Raw genomic sequence first — 15466 nt, forward strand, 5'->3', positions numbered from 1 at the left:
GCTTTGAATCCGACTCTTAGAATAACCAAAATTTACAACAAGGGCTTAAAGTTTTATTCAGTACGATCCAAGACGAGCGGCACATAGAAAATATGAGACACAGAGAACTTTAAACTGTTGCAGTTGACTCTGGTAGCTGCATGCACAAACATTTTCGTGTTTTTCAGAATTTGTTGGTTGAACTTCATCTCCTCTTCCTCCTCCAGGTAAACTGACGGCCTACGACACAGACGGAGACGGAGACTTTGACGTGGAGGACGCCAAAGTTCTGCTTGGCAAGTCTGCTTTAATTTTGCTGTTTGCTGCCCGCTTTTCTGCCTGCCTGATGTGGTTTACAGACGTGTGACAGTGCCTCGGATTCAGAGATTAACCCGTCGAACATAAACTGAGCTTAAAACCAGCTGAAGCATCACAGGAAGCCACAAAGCTCAGGTTTAACACAGAGTCAGCAGCGTGACTGCAAACGCAGACGAGATGCTCAGAGATGAAAGTGTGTGGGCCACGAGTCCATTGCTAATGGAGGAAAAAACCCTGAGATCAGACGGTGCTGTGAAACAGGGGAAGCATGCAAATATAAAGACGACTGCAGAACTGCAATAAAAATAAATGAAAATGAGCTGCAGCTCAGGGTTCTGACAGTTTAAATGTCCATCGCTGGCACAGAGAAGTGCCTGATCTACTGTATCAGTGTCCCTGCAGGTCGTTGCTAAAATCTGTCAAGTATGAATTTATAAATCAAGAGAGGAAGGTCTGAAACGGTCGTGAGACACAGCAGGCGTGTTGTCATGTTTCAGGGTGTAGTTACGCGGCGCAAAGTTTTGATTGTCGGCTGGTTGGTTGGGAAAAAATGAGACAGTCAGTAAGAGTTGGATCTCCAGCATGAAGAGAAAGTGAGGTAGGCTTTTCCCACATGAGAGCAGGACGTCATGGTCAAGCTTCTTCAAGTAATTAGTAAACAGACATCAGCTGAACATCTGGATGTTATAAGAATTGGCCTTTTGGTACGTTGTCATAGTTCTACTTCCTCTTTCATGGTTAAGTTATACATTACATATGCATATTATTACGAATCCCTAAGCCACAGAAAGCTGGCACAGCAGCCCTTCAGCCTTTCTCTGAGACAGAGGGTCGTTCGGTAGACGCTCTGGCTCGAGCTGCTGCTGCTGGACACTTCTAAGATTGGGTGGTTCGCTCAAGTCTTACTGGGTGGAGACCACGGGGCGCACTGGAGAGATTATGTGTCTCAGAGGGCTTGGGACCGCTGAAGGGTGTGTCCAAGGAGAGGTCAAGGAAAGGGAGGCTCAGCTCGCTGCCACCATGACCTCGAACAACATACGGAGAAAATGGATGGAAGGATAAACGTTCTGTAAAGCCAAGGAGTTTCACAAATCCTGCACAATAAACAGAGAACATCAATGATCAGAGTGCTGAAGGGACACTGTTGAATATTTCCATACCTAAGTAGAACTAGAAAACCAGACCATGTTCCCTCACTTCTACTTAAATTTAGTGTGTTGAGGTCTCAGACGGGCCTTAAACACCGTTCATTATTTCACTGGTTCAGATTTAGCACTTAGTGTTACGCTGCTTTTACAAAACCTCGACAGGATTGTGAACATTTGTGGCTACTAGAGCGGCTTCATTACGCAGCTGTCTCCAGTTTGAAAACGAGTGTTTAAACCAACCACAGCACAGCCCGCCTCTGATCTTCAGGTAGAAATGGATCTGCTGCAGGCATCGTTTTCTGTTTCCATGATTTGAAGCTTTTTTTTTTTGGACACTTTTCTTTGAGTTTCTCAACAACTGTCATTACCTTCAACAAAAGCGGAAGTTTTCATTTGAAACCTGTTTATGTATCTCAAAGATCAGTTTTCTGCTCTGTCTTTCACTTCAAAGATGATCTTATTATTTATGAGGCCGAGAGCTTTTACTTTTTTAGGTTTTGTTGCCAGTAAACTGAAGACAGTAACCGAGAGTGCAAACAGGAGGTGGTGTTTTCAGACTCTACCACGGCAGCTTTGCATGATTCCCAGTTTAGAATAATCCTTCTTTGTCTGGGCTGTGGGCAACCCCATCAGTTCATCTTATGTCTGATCTGAGCCATAGTATCTGCTTCCTTTAAGCAATGTGGGTGGGGCTTGTGTGAAATGACCATATCAGGTAAAACCCTCCTTGTGACATCACACAGATCTAAGAATAGAAAAAACAGCTTGAACCTGAGTGTTTAGATCAATCTGCCAACTCATTGTTTGAAACTTTGTTAAAAATAAACATCCAGAGTTTGAACAGGTGATAAATGACCGGAAATAAGAAATGTATTGAGTCTGTGTTTTGATAGGGCCAGGCAAGTATTGCAACCTCCTGTAAATAACAACAGAGTGTTGATAGCATCCGCTGGCAGTATGAAGTCTTAATGGGAAGCTGTGTTATAGATGTCGTGTTTGAAGTAGTCTTAGCAGGAACGTGGCCGCCTCTGTTCGTTTTTATTGAGCGGACGTCGTGTCAGAGGTCATCTGACGTGGTTGAGACAGGAAGTAAAATCTTTATTAAATGTCTATAATTCATCTTTAACTCACTATCTTTCTCTTGTCCCGTCTCATCACCCTGTATTTATTTATTTTACCACACTTTTTTGTTCCAGTTTACTCCCCCCGTCCATCCTCCCTCCATCGCATCATTTCCACTTCTTTTCCTTTATAATTTCCTCCTTTGATCCCTCTGCACTTCCACCCGTCCCTTTTCTTCTCTTCCTCTCTCTTCCGTCAGGCCTGACCAAAGATGGCAGCGGTAGTGCGAATGCCGAGTCGCTCGAGGAGGTTCTTAATATTTTAGCTGAGGAGGGCTCTGATTGGATCTATGGCTTCTTCACCTTCCTTTATGACGTAGTGTCCTCGCCCTTAGAGCCAGGTGAGGAGGAGGAAGCGGCGGCCTCTGAGATGATGGAGGAGGAGGAGGGCGGGACAGCCTCCTCGGATGACGGGGAGGTTAAAGGGGTCATACTGGACCTCCAGAACCAATAGGAAGCAGAGACACAGGCGGTAGGGAGGCTGCCTGGTCCCGACCAGACTGGGATGTGCTGTAACCCAGTATGATTGGAGGAGGCCAAACAGGGCAGACTGGTCCGAGTTTTAATTTAATAAATCCGAAACACCACAAGCAGGAAGAGCTGAAGGCTGAAGGGATTCCAGATAACGATCGATCTACGGGATTCGTTTGTTTGACATTAACAGATTTTCTCCATCAGATAAAAATGTCCTGCGAGGTCAGAGGTCAAACGGTAAAGCAGGTGCTAGTGGCAACTGGAGGAAAACTGAAGGAAATTCATTTTTAGGGACGATAACGAGTTTGAATTTAACCCAGCTGTTACCTCCGCTCTCATTCATGATAACATTTTTAAACAGACAGAAGACGTAAGCGACCAACCGCGAACAAAGCGAGAGCTTTGGTGCTGTAGCTGTACCGTACGGAGGGTCGAAAGTGCCAGGATAACAAAGTAAACAAGCCAGTAAATAATTCACAATACAGAAATAAAATACTACAAGACACCACTGACAACCAGTCAAAGGGAAACAAATAAAAAATAATTCAATAGAAAAATTCAGACTAAATTTATTCAAAAGGGAAAGTAATTATTGTCACGTTTTCTGAAACTATAAACACCTTTATTCATTTCTGTATAATTTATGATGCAGTTACCAGTGAAATATTCAACATATTAGTCATTTAATTTGTTAATTAATGTTTACATTTTTGGTCTAAGCGTTATATAAAATCAGTTATCCTTAAATGTCTGTCGTCACAGGTCAGTTTTATACAAACTCAAGGACACGATCTTTGATGTCACAGAGGGCGTTTATCCTCTTTATTCACCTTTATGTTCTCATCTTTGTACGCAGCATAAATGTTTGCCTTTTATGACTTATTTTATCGTAAAGTGCTGGACTTACTGCACAAACACATTAGTGCGTAATGTATGTGAGCCCATAAGCTGTTGTGATTATTTTCTCTGCACACGGTAACAAAAAGCAGGGGTGTGATGTGAGCGTCCATCACGTGGTTTCATTCAGGTCAGTTTTAAAATCTTTACGGCGACGTTGCTGAAACTGATCAGAAATCTGTAGTTTGAGTAGTTTTTATTTGTGGTGTGTGCTTCTGCGTTGTTACGTATTGATCAGTTTGCAGTCATTTCATACCAGTGGCGCAGAAACATAACTCGGACTTTTGTGAGGTCACTCGGGAGTTTCCAGGGTTATAAAGAAGGTTTGCTGTTTGTGGTAACTTGTGCTGCTGGCCTCACCTGCTTCACAGCAGATTATTGCTGAGATAATCAGCTAGTATGAAATCACCACCTCTCACCAAAGTCCTGCCACGACCCCTCAGAACTCAGAGCGTGGATCGTAAGAGGACCAAAGATTGTTAAGTGTAAAAACATGGTCACTGTTCTATAAGCTCAGCATGAAATCCTAAAATAGAGCACTTACCGCTCGTATGTGTTGACTTCTCTCTTTACTTGTTCCCCATTTATCATCAGCACGATTGCAGCTTTCTAAACTCTGCACAGGTTTAACCCTTTAGAGCCGGTCAGAGCGGGCACGCTCTGTTTTGCGTAACTATTTTTAAATCCCGGTAGCTCTGCAACCACGTGAGCTAGCGCAATAATTTGTTTTGCATATGGAACCGGAGGAGTTGTACTTACATCTGATGCCATCAGTTTGTCCTCGGTCACGGTTTCCTTCCACATATAGCTTTGCAAAAACTGCATAAAAAGCACTTGCAGCAACAAAAACATAATATTCCAGAAACACGCTTTGCCGATCCGATCAGCTGTTCATAACACTTCCTACGTTGGAATAGACGTCAGTGCGAACTATCGCATGTCCTCCATGACCTGCCCGAAACCGGAAGTGACGTCATTTTCGCAGAAATGTAGTTTTTTACCATCAGGGCCTCATGAGCCTATACTGGTGTTTTTAAAAGTTACCTTTGACTTTATGCCTTTCTGTGTCGTTTCTGGGATGCTGAGGACTCATATTGCACTGCTGGAAATAGTTTATTTTGATGCACATGCTGCTTTTTTGCAAATTTGCAGTATAATATTTATTTTCGTTTTTCCTGCACTATATAAAAATTGGTGTCTTTCAAAAATAAAACTATGAAGACACTCAAAATAAATTTCCTGTGGTGGGAAACTATTTTGTGCAACTTTTTTGTATTTACAGTTTTGAGGGATAAGCCTCTTAAATTTCTCTAACTAGAAATATATGTTAAAAAAACAAAAAACGCTTTTCAATTTTTTTGTAGTTTATTGCACTTTTTTACAATTTATGTAATTACTATGCACTTAATGCAGACATATTATTAAAATCTGGGCTATAATTGTTGTATTGATGTATAGCAACTTGAAATGCTTCCAAAAATGGCTCCACAGCATGTAAAACTATAATATAAGCTCTGGCGGACTTGGTTCTATGGTAGGTCTTAAAGGGTTAAGTCACTAATATCTCACATTCATTAATGTCATTTTAGCTGTAACTGTGTCATCACGAGAGCTGTGATAATAATGACTCTGTCAGCTTACAGCCCTTCCTGGCTTTAAATAAACTTTATTAATATACATGATGCACACACGCTGCTTCTGTCTTTGTTTGGAGAGTCGGTCGCTCTGCAGACACGTCCATGTTTCTGATTGGTCAGATGCTGCCTCTGATGCCTGCACTGCACAGCAGGCTCAACATAGCCCGATATCGTCACCTAATCTGGCTTCAGTTAACCTAACGTCAGCTATCAGGTGGTCATCAGCCGCTGCTTGTGTGCTTTTCTTATTAACACTTTGTGCATTTTAACAACATTTATATTTCTCTGCCTGTAAAACACTAATGTGCACATCTTATGTTTGACCTCTCACCTCTGACCTTTGGATCACTTTTTGGGCTTTGTTGTGTTCAAAGCTGCAGACGATTAGAGCAGTGTTTCCCAACTTTTTGGAGCCACGGCACATATTTCACATTAGAAAAATCACACTGTACACCGCTGAGCAAAAATGTCACAAACAGCATACTGATCGTTTCCCCCCACGGATCAGGCGCCGCAGAATTGGCTCGGTTTGTCCCCAGTGTACCTTTTTTGCTTTTTTCTGACCACTACCCAAGTTAGGGCCTTCATCTGGGTCAGTAGCTGTACTGCCCTCTAGTGGAAGAGAATGTAATTGTTCTGCCTGTCACTCACGCTGGTCACTGAGAGTACTAATCACCAACTAATCATTTCTCACGGCACACCTATGTGCCACGGCACAGTGGTTGGGAAACACTGACCTAGAGGATGCAGGTCACCTGTGATGAGTAATAAAGTGCAGATCAGATCAAAGACGCATTAATTCTTTTCTATACGGTGGCCTCGTACATCTAGGCTTCGCCAATTATCAACAAAAAATGTGGACGGTGAACAGATTAAACAGTTACTATATGAATTTTTCTAAAATCTAAACTTGTAAGTGTTTGAACTTCAAACCTTCGTATTATATGGTGTTGTAAAGAAAGCATAAGAGCATCTTCACCTCAGTTAGATGATATTGTTTATGATGCATTATACTGTTGAGTTATAAGGAATACTGTTCGCAGAAAGTCATCGCCTTATTTGTCTGATTAGAAGAGAATAGAACATGCTGGAGTTTTCTGCCCCATCTCAGCACGAGCAGATAAACAGGGAGCCAAGGTCGTAGCTTAGGCGCCATGTGAGAGAAAGAATGTGAATGTTTAGGCTTTTATGATAAGATGGGAGAACCAGAGGCTATAAGAGTTTGAGCAATGCTCCACCACTTTGAGATTTGAGGCTGTCTGCATCAGTGTCCATCTCCCACGTGTGTGATCATTAAATCATCGTTTGACTCAACCCGACCGGACCAGTGTTGTTATTGTGGTTTTTCTCTTGTCTCCATCCCCAATATTTTGAACCTTAACAGGAGTGAAACATAAGGATGATGTCCTGAATCGATTTTTGTTGTCTCATTTAACAGCAGTGTCTTTAAATAGTCCTGTTATTTATGGAAACTTGAATTGTAAATGTCTTTTATGCATGACTGAAAGTCTGATTAACAACCTGTTCAGATAGTCTAAAGAGCTTGGAAAGAAAAGCATCTGGACTTCTTTAGGGCTTAAATCCTGGGACTCTCCACCAGCTGCTCTTAGAGCTGAAGAAGCTTCTCGCATGAAACGTCTTCAACAAAACTAAAGAAGTCCAGACGCTTTTCTTTCCGAGCTCCTTAGACTACGATGATGACCTGGGTGACTGAGAACCTTCGCAGACAACCTGTTAAGATCTCGGTCTGATTCCTCCTAAGGTTCAACAAACTTCGTCTGTGCAGGAAAAACCTGCACGAGCATAATTTGTTTATTTGTTTTTGTCACAGCTGATTGTGTTTACCTTCCTTTTATTCTGTGCATCGGTTCAGATGATAAGAAGTTAAAAGGCCATGCTGTGAGGAGAGACAGGCTGAGGAAAGGTAGTGTACAGAGACTGTGTTTGTGTGAGCTCACAGCCTGCCGTGCGCTCACCTGACAGGTGTGTCTGCTTCCTAAACCCTGCAGAGGAGCAGAAAGAGGTGAAGAAGAGAGGGAAAAGGAAAGGTATCTGCACGACTCCGTTTGATGCTGAGTGACTAACTGAGCCCATAACAGCCTTAACTCTCTAACTGTCTGCCTTTTTGTTACAGAGTGAGGTCGTTCATGACTTTGTTTAGTGGCTCTGTTTGTGCTTCTGAAATACACTAATACCATTAAATACAGTAATGTTTTTACGTGTTTGAGAGTGTTTATCTCGAGTAAAAGTTGTGGATACATCCTCAGCTTTGACTGAAGTGTTACAAGATCACTGAAGTTATTTCAGACCAGTGAGGCATGAAGCTCAGAAATGTTAGTTTCAGTCAGAATAACCAAACCAGAGTCAAAAGAGAGACTCTGTGCCAGAAGTCACTCTGAGACGCCTGAAATCGCCGCTGTTTTCTTTTATTGTCAAGTTTTTGTTGTTTGCACCGCTTGCTGTGCTAGTTTGGCTTTCTGTTATCAGCAAGTAGACCTTCACTATCAAACTCTCTGATTTGTTTGTCCTCATAGAAGATGAGGTGTTAATGGCCACTGATGCTGAGGTTAAACTCCCAGAAGGTAGTGATCCCTCTGTGTGGGTTTGTGCCTGAATTTGTGGTACTGCTGTGTGTCATGGGCTGTTTTTCCTTCTGTGTATTATTAGTAGAGGTTACAGGAGAGGCTACTGAGAAGAAGAACACGACTCGAGGTACTAAAACCTGCCGACTGCATGTCCAGAGTGTCCTGTACTGTGTATAATTTTATAACTAAAGAATGCAGAAAGTGTGAATTTTAGGGGCGTAAGTGATTGAAGCAACTGCCAGTGACAGCAAAGGGTGCCATTAGTTAACCCATGCTAGGATAGTAAACACCGGAGCCTCGAATATCCGCTGTGACTCACAGTCAGTTATACCTATACCTTTTAGTCATTTAAAATTTGGCTGATATCAGCTTCAAGGTTATCTTCCCTTGCACCCCTGGACATCCCTGCAAGTGGCTACTTGCCCTCTCCTGTCTGTGATTTCACCGCAGTCCTCCAACTCTAACCTAAATTTCATGTCGTAGAGCAAAGATGGTGATGACTGCTAATTTCCCTCGGGATGAATAAAGTATTCTGATTCTGATTCTGATTCTGGGTCTCTGGCTACAACCAAGAGACTAAAAGAGCTATTCTGACTCAGAGTCTATTGTGTCCGAGCCCAAAGCTAGTCCGTCACGAGCAAGACTTTTTATTTCATTTTTCAACTTGCGCGCCATGAAATTAAACTCCCAGAGAAAGACTATTCAGACAGACTTTACTGTAAAGTCCCGACTCTTTAAACTGAAGAACATTCAGAGGAAAACGCCTGAACTAGGAATCTGTGTGACGAATCGACTGTTTTTTTATTTCTGCCTCTAAGATGTTACCCACCTACACTCTCTGGAGCTGTAGCCTCACCACACCTCGCCAGAATTGTCCCTATTAATTTGTTCTCTTCCACAAGATGAAGTTGAAGATTTTGCTGTTTTGAGACAGTGGAGAAAGTACAAGCGGTCAGAACAGGAAATACCAGCAGTAGTGGAAGCTGCCCAGAGGTAGGAAAGCAACGACCATGAAGGTGAAATCAGCCAAATTTAAATCGGATAAAGTTTGATTTTCACGAGTCTCACGTCGTACACACTGACGAGTTCTTCACAGGGATAATTTAATCCTTGATTCTAATAAATTGAACTCTGTGGATGTTTTGTAAAAGCAACATAATCCTAAGTCTTAAACAGTCGACCCCATTTGTGTGGCTTTTAAATTGACCCTAACATCGGACTTGCATCTCTTCCCCTGCATCTCTAACATTTCCTTGGTTGCTGTGTGCCAGCACACTAATGAGTCGTAGTGGTGAGCATGTGGACAGTAATCTTAAGACTTTTCACCTCAAGCCTCAGACCACGTCGTCCGAGGCGCCATGCTGCGTTCGACTCTGAAGAACGAGTTGAGGACGATCCATGAGAAGATGGAGGCCAAGAGGATCGCTCGCATCGCAGTGGCTGAGATTAGGGCTTTTCTCACCCAAGAGGAGGAAGCAAGGGAGGCAGTCTGGGTGCTGAAGAAGAAGGAGCTGGAGGTGGCTGAGGAGCAACTCAGACAGGAGAGGGAAAGTGAAGAGAGGAGAAAGGAGGCAGAGAGGTTGGAAAAGGAGAGATTGGAGAAGGAGAGGATAGAAAAGGAAAAGATTGAGAAGGACAAGCTGGAAAAGGAAGCCAAGGAGAAAGCTGAGAGAGAAAGGTTAGCTCAAGAGAAGGCAGAAAAAGAGAGACTGGAAATGGAGAGGCTTGCTAAAGAAAAGGCAGCTAGAGAAGAAAAGGAAAGAATGGAGAAAGAGAGGGTGGAGAGGGAAAAGGCAGAGAGGGAGAAACAGGAGAAAGAAAGAGTGGAAAGCGAGAGGGCTGAAAAGGAAAGGCTTGAGAGGGAACGCATTGCCAAAGAAAGAGAGAGAACAGAGCGGGAGAAGGCAGAGAGGGAAAGATTAGAAAGGGAGAGACTTGAGAAGGAAAGGGTCGCCAAGGAGAAGGAAAGACTAGAGAAAGAAAGGGTCGCCAAGGAAAGACTAGAGAAAGAAAGGATCGCCAAGGAAAGACTAGAGAAAGAAAGGATCGCCAAGGAAAGACTAGAGAAAGAAAGGATCGCCAAGGAAAGACTAGAGAAAGAAAGGATCGCCAAGGAAAGACTAGAGAAAGAAAGGATCGCCAAGGAAAGACTAGAGAAAGAAAGGGTCGCCAAGGAAAAGGAAAGACTAGAGAAAGAAAGGATCGCCAAGGAAAGACTAGAGAAAGAAAGGGTCGCCAAGGAAAGACTAGAGAAAGAAAGGATCGCCAAGGAAAGACTAGAGAAAGAAAGGGTCGCCAAGGAAAAGGAAAGACTAGAGAAAGAAAGGGTCGCCAAGGAAAGACTAGAGAAAGAAAGGATCGCCAAGGAGAAGGAAAGACTAGAGAAAGAAAGGGTCGCCAAGGAAAGACTAGAGAAAGAAAGGATCGCCAAGGAGAAGGAAAGACTAGAGAAAGAAAGGATCGCCAAGGAAAAGGAAAGACTAGAGAAAGAAAGGATCGCCAAGGAAAAGGAAAGACTAGAGAAAGAAAGGATCGCCAAGGAAAAGGAAAGACTAGAGAAAGAAAGGATCGCCAAGGAAAGACTAGAGAAAGAAAGGATCGCCAAGGAAAGACTAGAGAAAGAAAGGATCGCCAAGGAAAGACTAGAGAAAGAAAGGATCGCCAAGGAAAGACTAGAGAAAGAAAGGATCGCCAAGGAAAGACTAGAGAAAGAAAGGATCGCCAAAGAGAAGGCAGAAAGGGAAAGATTGGAGAGGGAACGGATCGCCAAGGAGAAGGAAAGATTGGAAAAAGAAATGATTGCGAAGGAGAAGGCGGAGAAGGAAAGATTGGAGAGACAATGGATCGCCAAAGAAAAGGAACGACTTGAGAAAGAGAAGATCGCCAAGGAGAAAGCAGAAAAAGAAAGACTGGAAAGGGAACGGCTTGTTAAGGAAAGAGACAGACTCGCCAGAGAAAAGATAGACAAGGAAAGGATAGAGAAGGAGCGCTTAGCCAAAGAAAGGGCAAGAGTCGCACAGGATAAGGAGAAATTAGAGCGAGAAAGAGTAGAAAAAGAAACGACAGAGAGAAACGAGAGGGAGAGGATGGAACGGGAAAGACTGGAGAGGGCAGCGAAGATGAAGCTAGAGCGGGAGAAAACTGAAAAGGAGAAGATGGAGGTGGAGCGGCTGGCGAAAGAGGGCGTGGTGAGACAAGGAAATGGCTTAAAGAGACGAGTGCTACCGGAGAGGAAGCTGAACAGTTCGCAGGTGAAAGGTGAGATAACTGAGAGAGTGACCATGACAGCGGTCAGGAGAGAGAAGAGCGTCTTAGAAGAGAAGAAGAAAATGCCTCACGGCACAAAGTGATGACCTCACAAATGGTCATGGCTCTGATTTGCCAGCCTCAGCTCCCATATTCGGGAAACGGATGAAAAGCTACTCGGTGGGGTTTGAAGGTCTTGTAACCACCCAGCAAAGACGATGCTGAACACAAGTCTGAACACACTTTGCAATCCAGGCAGTTGTTTTGAGTCTCCTTTGTAAATTAAATAAATACAAACGGACAATCTGATTAAAAACCCCTCTTCAAGTTTTATCCCCAACAGAGGTTTAAAATGTTTTCCCTCCAACGTGTTCTGCTTCTGTTGCTCATTCACAAAGTTACAGGACATTACACCTTCATTAAGGGCTCAAACCAGAGTCTTCAGTCTTAACTGTGATACAGACACCACACAGCTGGAACTGTGGTGAACTGGAAATTAGTATTTCAAGCCAAACCACTCACACATGACTGTATTTGATGCACAGAAAGCAGTAGCGTGGCTTCAGGGCAAATTCACCATTAATCTACAGATGTGGCCCACAGATTGTTTCCCTTGTGTTACTGCTGCTCTTTCAGTGCTGCAGACCTCTTCAAACAGGCCGATTTTCAAAAGGCCAGTTTCATGAGATTTATGTTGTCTTTGTTTTTCTCATTTTTATGAGACTTTGGTTGATGATGTGACATTTATGGTTTTTCTTATCATGTTTTTTGCTCAAAGGATGAGAGCCAGTATAAGGCGTCTGAATTGTAAGTGTTGAGCTTTAGTTCAAAGTCATGTAGTGGATCTAAGTGGTGAAGGATGTTCGAGGACACCGGCTTTTAAAATAACCTGTAATAACTGTTGTGTAGTGACGAAGCATCAGGAAGTCACGTGTCGTGAGCTGAATAAAGAAACTTTCACAGCCTCTGAAATTATTTTGTTTTTCCTCCAAAATGTGAGAAAATGTTTGCTGAATAAATCCCGCTCATCACATTAAGATGGTTTCTTTCTCGTGGTTTAATAAAAATGAAAAAGCTACAATATGAGTTCATTTTTAGAGACACAAAGACTCGTGTAATTTTTTTAAACCCCGTTTGTTTCATTACCTCTCTCTGTTTAATGGCAGTAGAAAGCAAGCTGTTTGACTTATTCTCACTTGCTTGATTATCAATAACGAAACAACACATTTCATTTCATTGCTGCTTTGCAGGGTGGCCGGTTAGCTCAGCTGGTTAGAGCGTGGTGCTAATAACGCCGAGGTCACGGGGTCGACCCCCGTACGGGCCAAAGTTTCATGTCTTTTATGCCGACTAGGTTTGTGTTGTTACGGATGAACATGTTAGCATCTTGCTAACCAACCTACTGATGCTTCTGTGAAGCTGTGTCTCCTTCCAGCACCAAAAAAACAACATGGAGGTCAGCTGGACAAATAGGTCTGACTCTGACAAGGTCACAGGTTTGACTCCCATATAGGCAAAGTGGAGAGCTTTTACTTGTTCTCTGTGCTTCCTTTCCTGTTGGTTAAAGCCTCTTTCGTGTAAGCTATTGTTAGCTCTGTGGGATAGAGCGTGGTGCTAGTAATGGCAATGTTATGGGTTCAGTCCCTACACAGAGCAGGTGTATGTGCTATTTAAAGGCAGTGGAGGTGGTCTCAGGTTGGGCAGGAGGCTGGAGTTGGGTTATCAAGTGCATCCAGAGAATTTGTGGAAGCATCACACTTATTTCTTTCATCAAAGCTGGAGCTCAGACTTCTTGGATGGTCTGTTAGTACAATAACCTCACTGCAGCACAGCATGTTATTGGTCAGGTAGCGTCATTAAAAGGCTCCAAGAGCATCAACATGGTCCAAAAGTCCACTTCAGGGTCTTCGATTAGCTGAGGTGAAGCCTTGCAGACCCTGGAGGTCTCTGCTTGGTGCAGAGAGGGTTTTTTTTCCATAACCAAAATACATGCAAACATCCCCAACAGTCCAACAGCAAAGCCTGTTGAGCATTAACAACGAGGGCAGAATCCCTCTTCCTCTGCTCAGTGCTATCTCGAGCCACCACTGCTTCCTTCTGTGCTCACCGTGTGCTTGCTGCTTCGATCCTATCAGCTCAGATTTCCTTCCACAGGAAGATTATCGGGGTGCTGGCGCTCCCGAGCTCCCTGCTGCTGTCGGTTAAACGTCTTAAAAACGAAACCCCGCTTTTTGTTTTTAAAGGCACTGTCACACTTGGCTGTAGACCAAATCAGGTTTATATAAAGTTCACACAATTCAGAGCTTCCTCCTTCTGCTATGTCCCATCTTCTTCTCTGAGTGCTGCAGTCTGGTTTTTATGTATGCTACTCTCAAAGGGACGAGAACCATTTTTCCTTAAGTTTCCCATGTGTACATATCTACTTTTTCACATCAGTCGTCCCTCATTGTTGGCCTTAAATCAGAAATACAGAGATTTTTAAAAGCTTATTATGGTCTAAACGAGTCTTTAAAGCTGATTTGTAAACAGTTATTTAACATTTCATCAGATCTGGAAGGAAAGGCGCTGTTTTACGAGAGCTCGCTTTACGTTTAATTGTCAAATAAAAAGCTGTAAATAACTTGGCGTGGTCTTTAAAACATTTATATCCTGAACACTGAACAGGACTGAAAGAAGCAAAGAGGCTGCATGTAGGAGACACACCTGAGAAGCAAACAGGTAAGTTTACACACACACACACACACCCCACACACACACACACACACACACACACACACACACACACACACACACACACACACACCCTCTGGCTCTGCTGACTCTCTTCTGATACCTGAGAAAACCTCCTGGGAGCTGACCTGATTCCCACCTGTGGATTTGGACCTGCGAGCGTCTCTGTGTCCTGCCAACAAAGCCTGACCGGCTTCACACTGAAGTTCTATATCAGTTCCACCCTGGAGCTCCTCCACAGTGGGAGCTGCCCAGTACAACCAGTCTGCTAGTGTCTGAGCTCTGCTGGAAACCTGATTTGTTCTCAGCGTACTTCCTGTCACCGCTCATTTTCTTTGCTATTGTTTAAAATTGCTGAACTACTGATGTCTTTTTATTATGTTCACGTTGACATCAGTATTATAGAGAAATATACGTTTTATTTATTGAAAGAGATCTTTAATCTAACTTTTGCACTTAGATGATCTCGCTTTGGTTTTTGGTTCCTTAAATGCAGAAATTTTGAAGGAAATATTGAATGAAAGCCACACTTTGTATAAGTTTATCTTTAATTATTTTACTACACTATTTAATGAATAATTATGCCTTTTTTTTTTTACAGCCAGTGCAGTGTTTTTTGTATTTTTGTTCAGCGATCAGGAGTTTGTTTAATAGGTTTCTAGTATTCACAGCCATTAGAGTCTGAGTGATTCGGTTTAAGTCATTTTGTCTTGTCAGCTCTACACTGCTGTGGCCGGTTAGCTCAGCAGGTTAGAGCATGGTGCTAATAACGCCAAGGTCACGGGTTCGACCCCCGTACGGGCCAAATTCATGACTGGCAATAATTATGTTTCTGAAGTCAAATGTTTATCTCAGACGCCGTGGTAAATACTTTCCTAAAACATCTTATGTGGAGATAGAGGCTTTTATTGTGAAAGGCGCAAACAGGATGAAGCTGATTTCACACTTGCATGGAACAAAAACGGTTTCCTGTGCAGACCGGATGACAGGACAAACAGACACTTCTGCTATTTCTTATTTTTTCTCCACTTCAAAGTCGGAAAAAACTTCAAACGTCACAATTTTTATAAATCTGTGAGAATTAAAAATTGTACAGAGTTAAATTGTATCAAAATGGAAGTCAGAAAGCATCAACAAACTCTTGTTTTTCCTTTAAAAACACATTTGTTCAACTTAGTTTTCAACTTTTTCACCTTTTTGCTCCATCTTGTGGTACAAACTGGTATTACATGGAAGTACAGCCTGGCACTAGTTCAACTTCAGTAGATAACTCTTTACTATAATACATGCATGCTGTTTATGGTTTAGTTCATTTGGACAGACGTTAAACA

General features: G+C 42.8%; 1 protein-coding gene across 5 annotated transcripts in view; it reads left to right on the forward strand.

The window, feature by feature from the left end:
• unm_hu7910 (un-named hu7910) overlaps positions 1 to 15466 on the forward strand; it is a 44024-nt gene that overhangs the window by 14411 nt on the left and 14147 nt on the right. For 4 of the 5 annotated variants that reach the window (XM_085363126.1, XM_085363128.1, XM_085363127.1 and 1 more), the window contains exons 3-4: positions 207 to 275; positions 14070 to 14123. In XM_085363126.1, coding sequence (XP_085219252.1) covers positions 207 to 275; positions 14070 to 14123 — 123 coding nt within the window. Of the gene's footprint in view, positions 1 to 206; positions 276 to 7447; positions 7499 to 7583; positions 7623 to 8108; positions 8157 to 8241; positions 8287 to 9491; positions 12042 to 14069; positions 14124 to 15466 lie in introns of those variants that run through there. The other variant, XM_085363125.1, reaches the window with a different exon arrangement.

The sequence above is a fragment of the Diplotaxodon limnothrissa genome, linkage group LG9 (assembly GCF_057381915.1).
Source record: "Diplotaxodon limnothrissa isolate DT_005_m linkage group LG9, D_limnothrissa_male_GT1.1, whole genome shotgun sequence".
In the NCBI taxonomy this organism is placed as follows: domain Eukaryota; kingdom Metazoa; phylum Chordata; class Actinopteri; order Cichliformes; family Cichlidae; genus Diplotaxodon; species Diplotaxodon limnothrissa.